Source organism: Fusarium phalaenopsidis (genome assembly GCF_050370095.1).
Source record: "Fusarium phalaenopsidis strain FUZ10S chromosome Unknown contig_32304, whole genome shotgun sequence".
NCBI classification, from domain to species: Eukaryota; Fungi; Ascomycota; class Sordariomycetes; order Hypocreales; family Nectriaceae; genus Fusarium; species Fusarium phalaenopsidis.
Window position 1 is genome coordinate 5,035,800 of NW_028145404.1, and position 18,265 is coordinate 5,054,064.

At 50.5% G+C, this 18,265-nt stretch overlaps 5 protein-coding genes across 5 annotated transcripts; 2 read left to right on the forward strand and 3 right to left on the reverse strand.

The window, feature by feature from the left end:
* Nucleotides 1-3,521: 3,521 nt before the first annotated feature.
* On the forward strand, nt 3,522-4,702 carry LRP88_10818 (uncharacterized protein; the record flags this gene model as incomplete). The annotated part of the gene is made up of 3 exons (XM_083247267.1): nt 3,522-3,804; nt 3,860-4,224; nt 4,277-4,702. The coding sequence occupies 3 exons, from the start codon at nt 3,522-3,524 to the stop codon at nt 4,700-4,702; spliced, it is 1,074 nt and encodes a 357-aa protein (XP_083098380.1).
* A 3,047-nt stretch (nt 4,703-7,749) lies between these two features.
* On the forward strand, nt 7,750-9,518 carry LRP88_10819 (major facilitator superfamily domain-containing protein; the record flags this gene model as incomplete). The annotated part of the gene is made up of 3 exons (XM_083247268.1): nt 7,750-8,873; nt 8,928-9,175; nt 9,223-9,518. 3 exons carry the CDS (start codon nt 7,750-7,752, stop codon nt 9,516-9,518), a joined length of 1,668 nt encoding a protein of 555 aa, XP_083098381.1.
* Nucleotides 9,519-10,134: 616 nt separating this feature from the next.
* On the reverse strand, nt 10,135-10,479 carry LRP88_10820 (uncharacterized protein; the record flags this gene model as incomplete). Its single annotated transcript, XM_083247269.1, has 1 exon — nt 10,135-10,479. One exon carries the CDS (start codon nt 10,477-10,479, stop codon nt 10,135-10,137), a length of 345 nt encoding a protein of 114 aa, XP_083098382.1.
* A 1,068-nt stretch (nt 10,480-11,547) lies between these two features.
* Nucleotides 11,548-11,935, reverse strand: LRP88_10821 (uncharacterized protein; the record flags this gene model as incomplete). Its single annotated transcript, XM_083247270.1, has 2 exons — nt 11,548-11,862; nt 11,927-11,935. The coding sequence occupies 2 exons, from the start codon at nt 11,933-11,935 to the stop codon at nt 11,548-11,550; spliced, it is 324 nt and encodes a 107-aa protein (XP_083098383.1).
* A 1,044-nt stretch (nt 11,936-12,979) lies between these two features.
* On the reverse strand, nt 12,980-16,276 carry LRP88_10822 (mitochondrial carrier domain-containing protein; the record flags this gene model as incomplete). Its single annotated transcript, XM_083247271.1, has 13 exons — nt 12,980-13,004; nt 13,058-13,190; nt 13,247-13,418; nt 13,466-13,652; nt 13,703-13,820; nt 13,876-14,002; nt 14,052-14,138; nt 14,191-14,453; nt 14,801-14,876; nt 14,931-15,018; nt 15,091-15,324; nt 15,379-15,832; nt 16,075-16,276. 13 exons carry the CDS (start codon nt 16,274-16,276, stop codon nt 12,980-12,982), a joined length of 2,166 nt encoding a protein of 721 aa, XP_083098384.1.
* Between the last annotated feature and the right edge of the window lie 1,989 nt (nt 16,277-18,265).

Here is an 18,265-nt window from a genome sequence, read left to right on the forward strand (position 1 = left end):
TTGTTGCAGTACTACCGACATACCGCTTGCATGGCAGCCATGTCTTGCTCTTCGGGGCCGGACATGGCGTCGAGCGAGAAGGCCTCGCGAAGCCTGGATAAGACATGTGGCCACAGAACCCTTTCAGTCTGGTCTACAACCATGAGTTGGCGGGTGTTGCAAGTGTCAAGGTTAAGTTGCTTACGACTATCGATAGATATGTCCTGTTGAGGTGTGGTTGTAGACTGACTCGGCGGGCCGGTCACCGGGTTCTGAAGAGGGAGTGGACTCTCACTCTCTCTTGAGGGCGGCCTCTCTCTGTTTGTGTGAGTGCAACAGGCACAGTACAACAGGGGCGCGTGTAGAGATGCAAGATCTCAGAACGTACTTCTCAAACCGGCAGGTCAAATTATTGGTTTGGCATCTTTGGCAAATCCCTCCACTGGCCTCAATGCATTTACTCTTCCTTGCCTTGCATCTATCGCAGCTATACGCGACATGTCAGTGACGTTTGCCACTTGAAGAGTTATACTCACGCTCGAGCGGCTCTCTTCCGATTCTCATCGGCAACACGGCGTTTACGACGTCGGCGGGCTGCCGCCATAGGGTCCATTTCCGACGGGGAGGCCTAATACCCTGGCCAGATTCTTTTTATCGGATTGAGAATATCGGCATGTTGCCATCCAAGAGAAAATTTGATGAGGGGAAGAATCGGCAATTTGATCATCCGTCGGGAGCTTGGCCGAAATCTGGCCGGCTCTCTGCCGGGAATGTGTACTGTACCATCTCGGCTAGGGACCGAGCCACCAAGCTAACGTTAGTGCAGATGATCATCAAACAATTGAGTTTCGGCACTGAAACAAGCTTTCCGTGGCAACTGCTAAGCCAAGAGCTTGGCAGAATGGGTCTTGAATAGATGCACCCAGCAGCGCTGTCTTGGTGTATTGCTCGTCCAAAGTGAAGAGGGCAGGATCGGTTGGACTTCCTGGAATGTTGAGAAGATTCCAGTAAGAAGGGGAAGAATCGATTGGGCTAAGGTGTACAATGAGACTCCCTTCCAACTAGTATCATTGATGGATGTGCCTGGTCGTCAAAGCCGATATACACGCAACCAACCACGCAGCTAGCCAGGGGAGAACAGTCACTTCCCGATAGACAAAAGCCGTGAAGGCTGTTAATGAATTATTGTTGACATCTAGATTATTTAATCCGATACTACAAGAGCTAATGCACAACCTACAAATGTTTTGGTGTTTACTCGGGCGAATGGCTCCCGAATTGTTGAGCTCAGGTGTAGGGTGGATGGCCTCGAATGGCAGATATCACTGACACAACACAACCAGCATGCACAGTCCAGAACAAAAAGTAAGCCTAGTAAAAGAGTGAATTTTCTCTAAGGAAAAGATGTTAATCCGTGAAGATATCCATACAAGCTCGTGCTTCCTAAGGTTGTGGTGAATCATCCAGCAAGTGAAACTCCACAACACACAACTCACGATTTTGCAACGATTAGGGACAGTGTTGAAATCTAGCCAGCTACGACCCAGTACCTCAGTGCAAGGTCTACTAATAGTGCAGATTCATAATTTTTGATCTTATCAATCAATTCCCATCTTATCTACAATCACAACTTATCTCAAAGTGCTTAGGAGGCCTCATCGCAGATACCCGCTTCCGTAGTAATGCATGCCATGTAACATCACCAGAACTACAAAGCTCGGAATTGCATTTTTCCAAACCCGAAAGTTTATGTCCTTAATGCAGGCTTTTCTTCAGGGCGCATCAGCATCACGGTTTCAACTGCGGTATCTAATTCCACGGTGGGCTGATGACACATCCTTTGACCCGGCAACTTGCGCGATGCTACACCATCACGTTGGTTGCAGCATTTGCTTCGGGAGGCAAAGTAGGTATTTGTGTAGTTGTCTATCAGATCATGCACTTGGTTGCCAATCCATTCTACTGGCGCCGAGACATCTTCATCGATGTCTCACAAATGATATCATACCGGATCTGCTACAGGTCGCATGGTTGTCTCACCTTGAAAAAAAGATCAGATGAAGATCCCCAGACAAAATCCACAAATAACAGGCCCGATTTATTACAGCTTATCGAAGCCACTGTGCGGCACGTGTCTCGTCTGGTTTGAGGATAAATTGCAAAAAAGCAGACATCAGCTGTTGTCCGTGTCCTAGTGCTTGCAGTGGAAATCTTATCGCACGAGTCAAAGCGGCCGCATATTGTTATTAGGCCTAGAACTGCTCAGCCCACAGATTGAGCCAGGCTGAGATCATGAAGATTTGGGAGCAAAAAGTCCTGGAGAGAATCGGAGAAACAGGGTTATCGTCAGGACGACCAACCTGCCCTGCATTATTGAGATCTACCTCAATCCCGGGGCTCTTGTCCCTGTTTTCCGTCTTTATAGGGGTCTTTGACGGTGAGACTGCAGGCAGGCACCTCTGTGAGAGATGTTGGTTGTGTATGGGATTGACGAGTCTGACTCGTGTTGTGCTTGCGGACGTCTCCACCGCGGAGCCGAACTGCATGGCGTCGTTGCGGAACTCAATTGGAGCCTTGTCGACACCGATTTGCGGCCGCCTAGGGCCACTCGGCTTCTCGCGTTAGCGGGAGAGACTAGCGGTTCTGCAGCTGGGAGGCGTCGACTAAGATGAGGCGGCCTTGACACATTACGATGCCTCTTGTTCGATGCCTTCTGCCCGGCCTGATCCGGTTGGTTGGACTCCCCCTGCATGGTCCTGTCGAGGCCACGTTTTTTTTTCGTGATCGATGTTGCGCACGCTCCCCTTGATGACAGTCTAGTTTAGCTGGCGTTGTCTGGGTGTCGTATCAAAGGTCTGTCCCGGTGCTTGGGTGCAGAAGGAGACGTGCTAGGCTGGCGGAGCCGCAAAAGCAAGGCGTGCGCAATGCTGCCAATATGGAGAGCAATCTTGAGAATGACTTGACTGTCGATGGAAGATCAGAGGATGCCAAATGGATGACAGATGGGTGCCAGATGGACACCAGATGTGGCGACAGATGAATGACAGATTTGCGGTGACAGTCTCGACATTTCGGTAGGGAAACCCCATACCCCAACATGTTACATGAGTGAGTGCAACTCCCGCAACAGAAACCGGGGCTCCTGTGATCCTTCAGCATTCGCGGGGCACCCGGTGCTTGCTGATACCTACCGAGATGGGGTTCAGGGACCTCGGGGCAGTTGAAGCCCGACAATGCAATGCTCATCCCAGAAAGATCTTCAAGGGTCCCCGTTACATTGCGGGTCTGGAAGCTCTGATCCTGTCCCATGGGATGCGGAAGCGTCAAGTCCCCTCGAGTGGAACGAGCGCACACCCACGCCCACACACCCTCCTGGCCTTTCACTAGCGTCGATGCATGGCATGTATAGCTTTGCTCAAATATGCAGTCTGACGCTTCCAAAAGCAATTGTCTCTGTTGCTTCTTTGTTTCTTTGAACCCGACATTCCTTTTACCTCTTTTCATCAAGCGTCGAGAGTCCCTCGACAACAACGGCCGGCAAGATGGGAGGCTTTTTGATGCCCGAGCACTACAAATTCTACAAGCCCAGTGTCAATGATATGAACATTGCGAGTATCGCCTGGGGATTCTCTCTGGGTGTGTGCATCTTCACGGGCGCAAAGGGTGCGAGGCAGACGGTCAAGTCATGGAAGCGTGGTATGAGGACAAACATTTATCTCATCCTCTTGTGGACGGAATGGTGTAGTAGCACTATCATGTCCGCCATCACCTGGTCATATCTCCGCGAGTACATCAAGCCTAGCTTTGCCGTCTTCTTCGTTATCGGTATGGCTTCACACTGGTTCACGGTTGTCGCATTTCCTCTAACATGTTGCGACAGTCTTCCTCTGGGCCGTTCAGATTCAAACCCTGCTACAGATCATCATCAACCGAATCTCGATTCTAATGGTAGTCCGGCAAAATGCGTGGAAGCTCAAGCTCGGTGTCTTCCTGACTCTTCTGTGCATCAACATCAGCGTCTTCTGCGTCTGGATACCTGCCCGATTACAGATCAGCCAAAAGTGGAGGGATGTCAACAACGTGTGGGATCGAGTTGAGAAGGTCATTTTCTTGCTTATTGATGCGGCCCTCAACTTTTACTTTATCCATCTGGTCCGATCTCGACTCATCGCCAACGGTCTTACCAAGTATAACCGACTATACCGATTTAACTTGTTGATGATTGGTGTCTCCATCACCATGGATGTACGTGTTGGACCCTCATTGTTTCATACTCCAGCCCACTAACGTGAAACAGGTGCTTCTGATCGCCATGATGTCTCTTCCCAACGATATTGTCTACCTCCAGTTCCATCCCCTCGCATACCTCGTCAAGCTCCACATCGAGATGAACATGGCCGAGCTCATCACCAAGGTCGTCAAGGCCAGCAACCCCAACGGCTACGACTACTCTGGCTCACGAAGTCGATCGAACCCCAAGAGCTCTCAGCACCAGACCGTCACCGGCAAGAAGATGGGATCCATCTTCCCCGGCGGCAACACCACCTATGTCGAGGCTGGCGAAGATATCGAGCTGCCCAACAGAGAGGCACCTGGTATCCAGGTCTCCAAGACTACTCACGTGGTGGTCAAGCAGACGGCGCCACAGGAATATGACGATCCGGACTTTGCTAGCGAATCGAGTTCGACGCGACAGCTGAAACGGGAGCACTTTGCGGTCTAATCTGTTGTTTCTTCTACTACATCACAGCAACACTTTGTATACCTACGGTCAACATTGTCTTCATCACCAAAGATACCTTTACCCCTCCATGATTAGAATTTAGAAGCGGCAACGAGCACAAAGCCGTGCATAGTGTCAAAGTACGGCGTTCACCTAATAGCATAGACCACATAGAGTTTAGATGAAATTTAATGCATGAAACCGCCCCTCTCTTGATGACCCCCTGCAAACATCGTTATCCATGTCGAAAATCCTCGTCGTTGCGCCAAGAATCGGCACTAAGAGTCGGCTCCGCTCGTCCGGACATGCTGTGGCTGACTGAGAGCTAACGTTAGATCCACTCTAGCAAGATTGAGGCCCCCGGTCAAGAATCACGCTATCATCGGACCATGCTCGAAGACGAGTTAAGGGGAAGAGGCCAGGTCTCGCATCGTCTAATCGTGGAGTGCGTGATCTGAAGAGCGAAAAAAAAAAAAAAAAAAAAGCAATGCGTCCCCAGTTTGGTGTGTGTGGGAAAACATGCTGGTTCCTTGTCTTCCCCAGAGAATCTCAGGATCTGGCAGATGTGGGTTCGGCAAAAGAAAAGAGAGAAAAAAGTAACAGAGACAGAGAAAGACATCACTGTGGGTTATGGGGAAGAGTTGGTGACTTGCAGCTCACCCACGCCTGGTGATTTGACATGCCAAGCTGTGTAGTTTTTCTTTTGCTGGTTGATGTTCAACGGACGATGCAGATCAACTTAATCTCATCAATTTCATACTTTGACGTATGCACGAAAGTATTGACTGTGACAATCCACTCTTGTCAGCTCATCGCAGCCATCTCAAACTCGTGTTCTTCATCAAACACACACAGGCCTCACTCAATGAAAGGGCCTCCCCAAATGCTCAAACACACGATCGTAATCTGCCGTGCAACAAACTAGCACCTGCAGACTTTTCATGGGTAAGCACGTGGCCACAGCGCCGCTATCTGGAACCAATCGCCCACCGATCCCCTTTCGATCTCCCTCGTCCAAGCTCTCAAGAACGCCTCTCAAACCGGCTCACTGAATAGCCTGGCCTGACAAAACATGGACACCATGTTCGGACGGGTGGCGTGGTGCGGTGTGCCCTGGCGAGCAGTGCATAACGGCACAGGTTCCCGGGACAGGGGCTACCAACAACGCTCGCTCGGCCAAGGGGGATGCTACCTTCTTCTCGCTTGAACCATGCTCTTGGTCCTGCGGCTCAGCTTTCTCTTCAACGGGATATCTTAGGACGATAAATTCGCTATTTCCGCAAAGCCTCAACCAAGAGAGATCGACAGAGCCAAGACACGGAACCGCCTCACCCGTGTATTCCAGAATGCTACCGAGTAGGGGTTCACGCAAAAAAGCCCAGGTGTCAAACACGAGGTCCTACCCCCTTCTCAGCCCCGTTCGAAAACTCATCCCCCTAAACTGCAAAGCGGCGGGAGCTAAGAGCTTGGGTGCCGGTAGGGCGGGTAAAAGGGTGCCACGCCCGTGTCTTGTCTCAGAAACGCGGCCGTCGATCCCTTGACCAGACCCTATAACCTATTAAACTTTGGCCAGGGTGGAACGCGGATATTGGGACAAGAGATACGCGAAGGTACCTGGAGCCGCATCGAGTTTGCGGCCTAGTGCGCGTCGAAGCCTGGAGTCGATGGTCTAATAGAAAAGGGAGCCGACTTGTTGGTCTCTTGATGGATTTTCGGTTCCTGACCTAGTGATCGCTTGATCGCTTCTAATGTCGATCTGTTGACTTCAAATGTCCAACTCTTGAGCCGCAAGCATGAGTTGACACCATATCGGAGCCTCAAGTCGCTAGCCGATCGGCCTGTTGTCAGTGATGACTCGTCAAGATCGTCCTAGATATCGGAAGTGTACCGAGAGCGAAAACTTGAGTCGCATCCAATGCAACACTTACCACACTGTTTGGGATAATGCAACGGCGTTTCACTTTTGCTACGCTTCTCAGCCCTGAAAAAATTGGCTCAATCACGCGATACAGAATATGCCGTAGATCTGACAAAGATCTGTTCCTGACACACTACTGTCTCTGCCCGCTCACCGTGACCAGGGTAGGCAATAATCTCGGTGTAATACTCGGAAAAGGCACTATCGATCAATAAAAAAGGACCCTGTCACTCAGATGTCGTAAATTTCTCTTTTGGGACAGAAACTTGACTGCCGAAGGCTCTATGGAGGGGCTGCTATGGATCTTTTGTCACTATCGCTAAGATGAAGTGGATGGGTTGCGTCAACGTCATTGTGTCGGGGGGAGGCATACTACCATCGGTGAGGGTCGGTAACGTCGATGACTCGGCGACATCTTCGTCGGCATATGTCCAAAGGTCGTAGTAGCCAAGCAGGCCCTTTGACACCTGCAACGCCAGGCTCACAATGGCCAAGCATGTTCCCGGATCAGACATGGTGCATTGATCCGTTACTCGATCATGCAATTGGCCGAATCGCAGCGAGGAGATTTCACAAATGTTGAGTCAATAGCCTGATTTAATAGACCTCTGACCTTGTGATCACGAACCAGCACCGACAACACAGATCCGGGTCGTGGCGTTGAGTTGATTTTCCCGTTGGCCATCACTGCTGCAAGGCAAACTGGCTATGGCACACGAGGCACTGCTTGGCAGCTTAGCCTCTCAGCGTTTGTTGCTTTTCACTGGACGGCCAGGTGGCAGTGTCTGTAGGCGCCTAGGATGGCCGCCCAAAGACGCCCAAAGGGTGCGGCGAAGCAAGACTGAGGCCACCTGCAGAAAAAAAAGGGTGACATGCACTCTTTCTCTAACAAACAAGACAGCTAATGTTGTGACTTGAAGAGAGGTTTCTCGGATAACTCAGGTACATAGACGCCAAGAGAAAAAGCGCATTGTTTGATCTGCCCTGACAAGCCACTCTCCATGATGTCATCCGATGACATGGGTGCGCGCCCTTTGGTTGTCAATCATGGCACTTGAAGGCGGCCGAGTCGACAAAGGGAGAAAAGGCTTAAAGCCAATTCAACCTCAACTCAACCCACAGCGTCTCAATGAGCCGTAACTTCAACATGGCGAGGACTAGTGGCAGTGTCACCTCGCTTCACGCCGCAATCATTCCTCTCGAACCGATTGCTCCCGATGTCAGGATTAAATCGCACCATACGAACAATACGAATACCACCTCCAGTCGCTCCGCGTCGATTCTTGGCCAAGATGTCGATACCACCGCACCCGCAGAATCAGACCTTTCAGCTCCATCGCAAACTCTGGGTATCTCCAAGATCAGAGGCGTTACCGTCATCGTGACCTTGGCTGGCATCAGCTTTCTCAACACTATGGGCTCTGGCATTCTCATTGCCGCCCTTCCACGAATCGCCGATGACGTTGGTCTCGGAGAGAGCCTCATCCTATGGCCCGCCGCTGTTTATGCGCTCGCAGCCGGTTGTTTACTGCTCATCTTTGGCGCTGTTGCCGATGTCATTGGTGCCAAGCTGATGTGGGTGACGGGGAGCTATCTCTTCGTTATCTTTACACTGGCAGTTGGTCTTGCCCAAACTGGGATCCAGATCATCGTCTTTCGAACGTTACTTGGGGCATCTATTTCGATGTGCTTACCCACCGCCGTGAGCTTAATCTCGAACACCTTCCCGAGAGGAAATTGGAGAAACATTGCCTTTGCCATGAACGGCATGGGCAGTCCTTTGGGATATGCTCTGGGCTTGGTTCTCGGAGGCATTTTCACTGACACGATCGGCTGGCGATGGGCTTACTACATGATGGCCATTATCAACTTTTGTCTCTCGACTTGTGCCATTTGGTCACTTCCATCTGTTCACACCCAATCCGAACGAAAATGGACTGCCCGGCTGATGCACGAGATTGACTGGGTTGGTGCTACGACCATGAGTGTGGCACTTGGCATGCTCTTGTACGTGCTTGCCATGATCTCGTCATCCTATAAAAAGCTCGACGACGCATCCAATATTGTCCTTTTGACAACAGCCCTCGTCCTGTTGATTGCATTTCCATTCTGGATGAACTACCAGGTCAAACGGGGGAAGCCGGCCCTGATCCCAAATGATCTCTGGAAAAATCGTTCCTTCACGTCGGTCTGCGTCGCCGTCTTTCTTTGCTGGGCATCGCTAAACGGTATTGAGTATTTCACCACTCTATAGTAAGTTCCATTAACTCTCGCTCGCTCCCATCTGCGGCTAACGCATAGCCAAAGCTTCCAAAAGGTCGAAGGCCTATCCGCCTTGCAGAGCTCGCTACGATTCTTACCCCATGTCATCATGGGTGTTGCAGTCAACATCATCACCGGATTGCTCATCGCACGCGTCAAGGTGCGCACTCTGGCTGTTGTCTCAGCACTGATCACCATGGTCGCCTCACCTCTGATGGCTACGGTCGATGTTGGCGAGAACTATTGGCTGGCGCCATTTTGGGCCATGTTTCTCTCGCCCGTCAACCCAGACGGTACGTGTTGTAATACCTCATCGTCAAATCTACCCTAACGGACTTAGTGCTCTTCACCGTGTCCAACCTGGTCATCTCTGATGCGTACCCCCCGGAGATGCAGTCTCTCGCCGGTGGTGTATTTAACGAAGTCGGGCAGTTTGGAAACTCTGTAGGACTGGCCATTACTGCCGCAATCGCAGCGTCCGTTACAGAGCATTCGGGAATTCAAGCACGCGAGGAAGCTCTGATGAAAGGGTACCGAGTAGCCTTTTGGACCATCTTTGCCAGTTGTTCGGCTGTCACCATTGTGGTTTGGTTTGGACTGAGAAAGGGTGGAGTCGTTGGCAGAAAACAAGATTGATCATGGCCGTCTTTGCTCCTTGTGTTTGTTGGTATCAACAACGTCTCCAAAGGGAGTTATCGAGCACAATATTAAAGAACACTATCTTATGGCGCAGTTATCCCATCGAGGGCCGGGCTTCAACTATAACAAAGAACACATTGCCAGAAAAACATTGTATCATATCACTAACAGAATACGCTGTGAAGTTTTGGTACATAGCGTATGTAATTTTGGCCTCGATTGGAGGACATGCCGTCAGTTGCGGGTAATGGCTATCGCTACTCTTTTCTATTTGTCCCCAGACTTGGGCTACAGCTTGAATGACTACTCTTCTCGTGTCGGAACTGTTGTAGTGTCTTTGTTATGGCACCCAAGGGACAAAATACGAGACCAAACCAGGAGAGTACTATCACAGTATCAAATCACATTGCGGGCTGAGTCTTTTGTATGGAACAAGGCTAGTAAAGGAATCTTCACGAAGCAGACAATTCTTCGGCTTCAGGTAGTCAAGGATGTGATTGGTGTGCTGAGCTACCTAACATTGCCTCGTTCCATCATATCCATCACCACTGCATTTAACGAGCCAGGGCACTGAGTTCTTTGGAGAGATCACGCTCATCACACTGTGCCTATCTTATTTCCACTGGGCAACAAGGTACTGGTTGCCATTGTCAGGGTCGACAACATAAACCTGAATGGTCTGGGTGTCGGCGATGCCACGACCAGCGTTGTACTCAAGGAAGTTGACCTTCTGCGAGCCATCAGACTGCACAGAATAGGAGTCACGGACTCCAAGGTCCTGGCCGGCCTTGACGACACGGTACTTGTAGGGCTTGTTGGTCAACACACGAGGGAAGGTGAGGTTGTCGATGTAGGAGTTGGGGCTTCCGCGGCCCCAGTTGGGAGTGTAGTCGAAGTTGAGCTTCTTCTGGCTCGCGACGATGTAGAAGAGGATGGCAGAGTCGTTGGTGGTAGCCATGGTGTAGTGTGTGGTCGGTGAACTGTGATGGGGTGGATTAGTTGAGGTCTTGTTCAAGTGAGACTGAGTCCCAAGGATGGTGCGGACCTTTGAAGTATTTGTTTGAGTAGAGAAAAGTGTAGATTGCAGAGTTGAGTTGAGAGCAGAGGTTGAGAGGAATGAAGACGTTCTTATATACCTCGATGAGCAAACTGGACGCGTTAGCTGCACTATCATCGGAGTCTCTAAGATCGTGATTTGTTCGCAAGACAATCAAGCTGGAAACCCAGTACAAATTTCAATCTGATTTCACAACATTATACCATCGCTACGGTCATTTCCTACTAAATTCGCTAGGATGAGTACATATTTAGGGCTTGTTCCCTCTCAATGTCCTGTTCAATTGACTACCTCACCATTTGAGATTCGGCAATGAGATATCGCGATGTCGCAAGTGAGACATGTCTGACTATAGGACACACGGATTCGTCGGCAGTTTTTCAGCTGGCTGCACCTCTCCCGTCTTAGCTCAATTGCTGCAGAATTGTCCCTCCTCTGCAGACGGTTCAACAGTTCCCGTCTGCGGGGGAGTTTGACCGAGCGGAGGGGTACGAAGCATTATGTGCGATGGGCAGGTTTTGACGAAACCTGAGGGGCTTCGAGGGTGTCCTCGAATCGGAACAACATGTTCGTGTCACGTCGGTGTATGCATTCTTGACACTGCACCTTTCGGTCTGGCCTACCTCAGGCAAGTTCAACCAAATGAGGCACCAGACGGGCCACCACATGGTGTTGGAATACACATCTTGCGGCAAGTTCCATCAGATCTCCATGTCTCCGCTACTATGCGGGGTACCGCTACACTCGATGTTGTCAGATACGGACCTTGGCGAGCTGCCCCGAGCCACACACTGGTGATTGGAGATGGGGAAAACTGTATTGCCTAATACCCGAACCGGGTAAATGTTATGTAATCCAACCTTATGTACATCTTGCCTGACTGTTGCATGGGACTGGGAGGAAGAGACACAGGCCTGTCACCTCAGTCCCTGGCTCCATAAAAACCCCAAGAGTTCCATTGGGAGGACTTTACTTGGAGCAGACCTTGGCACATCCAGGCTGACCAGCTGCCTGGCAGTCGCTGATACAGGACATCTGGTTCTTCAGAGGTGTTCGGCCGGAACACATTCCGTTGCAAAACCATCCTTGCCTGATGATGCAATCAAAGTAGCAGCTGCGCGGGGCACGAGCCTCCAGGCTCTTGTCGGGTATTTCGACGCCAGCAGGAAGCTCAAGATTGCCAGTGAAGGATTCGGCAAACGACCTGGCGGCGTCCACGTCAACGGTTTCTTCAGGGGTTGGCACGGCCTGGGCGGCGAGGACCATGAGAGAGAGTACAGAGGTCTAGGGAGACAATCTTAGTAACTGTGTCTTGTCTGTTGAGAAAGGGCGCATTTGTTGAGCTTACGAGCTTCATGGTGGCTTGGGAGAAAATGACGATGATTGGTTATGAGGGAATGCAATGAGGAATTTGTCAGGTGAGATGTCAAGTACTGGCGTTGATTTCTCTAGTTCAATGGCATCACGGCCTACTTATATAGAAATCTCCCAGAGTTATGATCAAGGCGAAAGCATGCAGCCGGACACCCCTGAGGACGTTCATGACAGCCAATGCGCGCCTCTGATGACCTTTTACGATCTCGAGGCCGACTCATCTCCGTTTCTGGCAAAAGAAATCCCCAAAAAGGCAAGGCTTCGGCGTACCTACAGCAGTGAGTTGTCAAGCTCAGCTCATTTAGAGCCCTGACAGGGGGTTCGGAGATCAGCTTGGCCAGTGACACTATCCAGAAGATGCTCAGCCGAGGCTTCCAGGTCAGGTTGAATGCAAGCTACAGGAACAAAAAAAGGACTTCGCTAATACCACGCAAGGATAAGTGCAGGTTAACCAATCCAAGGCCTCACAATGCCGAGTTCCGGATCCATGGGTTGGTTCGGGAGGTTGCAATGGCAGGGAGATTAACTTGCGCAAACCTTCTCAACATAAACTCGGACAACTCATCATCAGCGACTATGAGTCAATTTCGTTGCATTCTGAAGGATCCAAGACATTCTCAAAGCTAAAAACATGTGTCCAGGAAGCAAAGCATCGAATCCAGTGACAGCTGTCATGAGCCGTAATTGGCAAGACGAGCTGCCGCGCCGACTTGGCAACTGAGAGCTTTCAATCCAAAGTCTTCTTATTGATGCTCTATCATGCCTTGTATACCCGTCTATTCCGTAGCTGACAACATATTTCTTTAAAAACATGTCCACAAAGTGTAGTAGAGAAACCGAAGATCATCTCATCCATCTTGCGAGCATCGGCTCAGATGGAGGTTACCATTCACAGCCCGATTCCCCATCAGTTAGCTCCAGTGTAATGTAAAAAGCAATTTCCTTTAATGAGTTCCAAAAGATGCATGTGACATGTAGGATGTCAGGCCACTGGCCTCGTATAGCTTCGAAATCGAGGGGGCTGTGTCTACGTTTGCGTCTTTTTCTCCCACCTAGCTAGGGGTCAGCGAAGGAACAAGGATCTGCAGATGATAAGACAACTCACAGGTCCAAGAACAGCTTCCACAGGATGGAAAAGAGAATACCCTGAAGACCATTGGCCAAGATGCGGGTTTTGAGGCCCCGACCAAGGAGTCCTGTGATGCCATCCTGAACAACGACTGCGCGCGCAGCTTCACCTGGGAAAGAGTTAGTCTAAACCCTACAGCCATCTTGTTCTCGGACCGAAACCTACTATATGAAACCTTGGTGTCGTTGACTTGGCGATAGGTCTTGACCACTCTCAGAGAGTTGGAGATGGAATCCGAGACGATCGAGGCGCAGAACCCGATGAAGGCCAGTCGTAGCAGCCACCAAAAGAGCAGATGTTTCGCTGGCTCGGCGATAACCTCGGATAAGAAGTTGTACTGTTCTTTGTAAGTGATTGTCCATGATTGATGAGCTGTCAACTTACTGTAGCAAACCAGGGGTAGTGTCCAACAAACGTGGCAGCCGCAGTAGCAAATGCACCCCACCAGAGACTTCCGATTCCATTGGACTTGATGCGTCGTCTGAGAAGGGCAGTTCCGCGTGCTCCTTGTGCCTGGAGGGTGGTCTTGAGTGTGTCGATGGGAGTGAGGATCATGCGGAAAGCGGCCGCGCTGGTACAGTGTCAGCACATATACACCCTGTTTCGCAGGAGTTCCATTACCAAAGAGACGCAAAAATAGTCTTGATGGGCGATGGCAAGTTTTTCAAGTATGGGTTGGACTGGAGCAGAGCAAGGATACCGGCGTTGGCAGCGGTATCTCCGAATCTTGAAACAGGTCCTATTCCAAGTTAGAATGAAGAACAGATTGGACTCGAATTGTTCGGTTTATGAACCTTGGACAAGAGCAGGGGCGATTCCTTGGTAGTATCGTCGAACTCCTCCCTCTTCATACAGAGTTCGCGTGGCAACGGTGAATGATGTGCCGTGGCGATATTGATAGTTCATGATTGTGCGCAGTGGCTGTCGGAGTGTCAGTACCAGCACAGATTGATAGATAATGTAAACATACCATCAGAAGCAAGACCTGCAGTACCATAGCCGCCGCACCACTGAGACCTCCTCCAAGTGCACGCTTCAAAGCGCCTTTCAGATCGAACTAAAGCACATGTTAACGCAGATCCAGAGGCAAAGAATGAAGGATTATTCACCTCGGTCTCATCGGCATCTATCCATCCCTTCACGAAAACCCCAATCACGATCAATAATAGCAAAATCCAGAATATGCGCCAAGCGTATCGTCTCCTCGGCGTCTTCTCCTCGGGCGTCGGCTCCGCTTCCGGCCCGGACTCGGACCCCTCACCCTGGATCTGAGGGGGCCGATCCCCGAGCAGAGGAGTATGCTCTGTCGTCCCACGGGAGGACTCTGGATCGCTAGTAACCATTTTGAAACGCTGTAATACGATAAAGTCTGCTGCGGAGGTTCTGTGAGAGTCGAGGGATCAGGGAGTTTAGATTGCCCCGCGATTTTAAAGACTAGCTGAGATCTCGCGTGCTCGGCAGTCCGATTACGTGCTAGATTCCGGAGTATTAAGCGGGGACTTTTGAGATGCATTATTAATACGATCTGCTGTCTCGGACTTAACAAGATAGGTAAGTTAACGCGTCGCGTCGCGTGTTGTTGCCTGCTGACCAAGTGAGACAGCCCCGCGTTCCAATCACGCATTCATCATTCATTCACGGGATGAACCAGTTAAAAGGATCTCTTTCTGCATCAATTACTAGGGATAATATCCAAGACATGTGACGTTCATGCCATACTCCGGTTCACCTGCTCAGTGAATTCCCGACCCGATTCTCTGTCAGACAGTGTCGCTTGGTCATATTTGACGTCGACCTAAAAAGTATGAGCACATGGGATCAAGTTGTTCTTGCAAAACATATGACTTACAGCTGTTGTCCGGATAATGCCGTTATACGTCATTATCTCCTCCTCGCTGCCATTGGGCGAATGACCACGAATCTCGGTATGTGTCTTGCTGAGATGGATGTCCTTGAGGGGAAATGACCTGGTCGCGGTTGTATGCCGTATCCCAGTACTATTGTCATACCTACTGCGTGTGTTGTAGTCCATGGCTTCGTTGCTGCTCTTGTTGGAAAAGAGACCAGGGAACATTCTGCGGAAGAGGGGGCGTAGTGCAGGTCCGCAAGAGGCGATGATGGCGAGGTTGACTTCGATATTACTCAAGGTCTCTCCCAGTGAGTTTCTGGGATCGTAGTTGGGGTCGATGTGATAGAACTTTTTGCGAAACTCGTGCACTCGAATGATCCCGACGACGGTTACCCTAGAAACGACAATTAATCAAGTGAATGGATTGTGAGATCGTGACTCTACGTACACACCACCCACGAGAAAAACAACTATCAGGCCAACCTTAGCAGCAACCCGCATCTTGAGGCCGAGGAAAACCCAGAAGGGAATAAGAAGGACCAAAAAGTCCGTGATGATAGTGATGATGGCCGTCGAGACGTAAAAAAGCGGCGAGTCGATCTCGCGATGTGGCTTGATGGACTTGTCCCAAAACGCCCTGACGGGGATGGTTTGGCAGAGGACAGTGATAAAAATGGCAAACATTTGTGCCAGATTGAATGTGTTGAGAGCGTAGATAGACCACCTAATACTACGGCGGTGACCTCCCAGGCGAAGGAGGAAGATGAGAACTGATGACTTGACAAGGGCTAGGATCGGGTTGTAGAGGACCTGCATTATCCAGTTCCAGAAGAGGGATGGTTCGGGATTGTATGTGTCGGGGACGTCTTCAGATGGGAAGCCGATGAATTGGTATTTAAAAACTGGATTGTTAGTCATTGAAGGAGGCGATTGTTGTGAGGGAGCGCACAGAAATACGTCGGTATTGTCAATCCAATTGAGAAGATCTAGATCATGTTAACATGTGGCTTCAACAAGCCTCACGAGGCGGCGTACCATGGCGGCTGTGACCAGCCAATCGTCTAACCAAAAAACATCAAGTTAGCATAGCAAGAAGCAATAATGATGCAAGTCATCCATCAACCAGATCCAGTGGAGATCGTACCAATTCCCACCTGTTTGGTGCTCCATCTGGAGTACATGCGCACACCCCAGACCAAAAAAGCAAGAACCGGAAACAAAATGATGATGGCGATGGCCCCTTGTTGGAGATTTGTGGTGGGGAGCTCGGAGACGGGTAGCCAGGGCTTGTGGAGGGTTTCGTTGGTACTGCTCGCGTAGGGGTCGCCGCCGACCGCGCCCGACATGTTGGAGGCTCTCTCGTGTGCGATTGAAGTTGGAGATCTTGCAAGTTCAGAAGCAAAGGGGAAAAGAGATATGTCAATGAATTAAAGCCCAGGCTGGGTCAAATACTCGCCACCTCGACTGGGTCCGAGTAGCATTCTACTGGAGAGCAGCTGAGTCAATAGCATCCTCCCTCCTGTACGTTATATACATCCATACAGCACATGCATGGCCTCTCCTGCTAGCGGCTCGGCCAGCCCGTGGTCAGTGTGGTGGCGGTCGCTAGTGTGTCGGCGTTTCTGTCTTCCACTCGAGATTCCATGATCCCACGATCCCGAAAACGCCAAACATCAGTCAGATCAGAGGACTGGCTGGGACTAAAGCTACTAGTGTCTGCGGAGAAGCTTCCGCGAGGCACCATCTACAGTGGCGTCGTTGGGTGTTCGACTTGTGTGTGCTCGTCAAACAGGTCGGTTCCTATTTCAAGACTCATGGCACTGCGTAGAAACATTGTCTACGCTTTACGCGGGAGATGGACCTGGCCTTAGCGTGTCGATCATTTTCGATGACAGCCTGCAGGGATTCAATCCTGATAACAAGAGACTGTTGGTTCCAGCCTTGTGCTATGCAGAGGGGAGGGATTCCGAGAATCAATCCGTAACAGACCAATGCATCTTCAAGACTCCACATGCTGACCCTCCTAGCCATGTGGAAAGCGGCCGGTTGCTACGCCATTTGAAGTGAATCTTGATTTATCATCAACAAACAGGGGTTAGCACACTCAACACGTACATGAAGTTTAGTCAGGAGAAGTTGGTTAATTAGAGAACATCACAATGGTCTCTTCACCTTTGTCTTTGGATCGTTCAAATCTAGCCAAGCATCGGGCCTCGATTCCGCTTCCCCACCCCTGCAGGCTGCATTAAGTTTTTCCCCAGAGTCCAGCCAAACAAAGAGTCGAACCCCATTGCGCACGGATGTGGCTTTTGGCCCCGTCTGGCGGGGAAATTATCAGGACGCCGCATCCCCATCTTTGAGGCCGTGCTGTGCACTTTACCGAGGGGGATCTTAGCAAGTTGAGCTAGGGATGTGAGCTGTCAGATTTGGGACGGGATGAGACTGACTCGTCGTGGAAACCTTGGCACGTGGAAACTGGGGGAAACTGGGGGATCATCAACTTGACTTTTGGCGTGGCTCGGAACGAAACTCTAGACATGGCCATTCAGAAGAGGTTATTTCAGCCCATCACTCTCGCTAGCTCGAATGTGAATGGGCGTCAACGGAAACAATCATGAACACCGACGAGCCGCTTTATGCTACGCAGACTAGAGGCAATAAACCCTGACTCCAGTTTCAGCTCAGCTGTACCAACCAACAGTATCCCCATCCTCTTACCGGGTGTGGACCTCTTGGACAAGAAGGTTAGTGCCTCAGGCAAGAAACCCAAGCAGAAGCCCAATAATGACGAGGGTTTATCCCTTGTGGCGCACTCATCGATTCAGATGTAGGCGAGTCAGTCAGTTCTCTCCTGCCATCTTACCTCGGTACCGGGAAAAGGCGCAGCAACATTTACCGTGGTTCCCCCTCCGCACAAGGATGTCCTCGTTGCGGCATATGCTTACGGCTGTATTATTTCTATTGAGTTGCTCCAGGCCCCCGCCCCCTGGCCTTGTGCAGCCTTTTGATGAAGTTGCGGCATATGCGGGACCAACGACTACGCAGTGACGTTGGACCAACGCTGCGCTGCGACCTTGTGGCTACCTCGTCTGTGACGGTTATGCTGCCGTTTTCGCTTGACTACGGCGGAATTCTTACGTTGGTTCTGAAGAACAGACCAGCATACGATGCTTAACTTGTCTCAGATATTGAGCGAGGGAATTTCATGCTTTCTTGACCCAGTTGATTCTGTAGTTTATATACAGCCGCTATCTTGACCAAAATCTCTCTCGTCTATCTCAGCCTCCTCACTCCCCTGGCTTTTTGTCGATCATCGACACACCCTCTTGATTAAA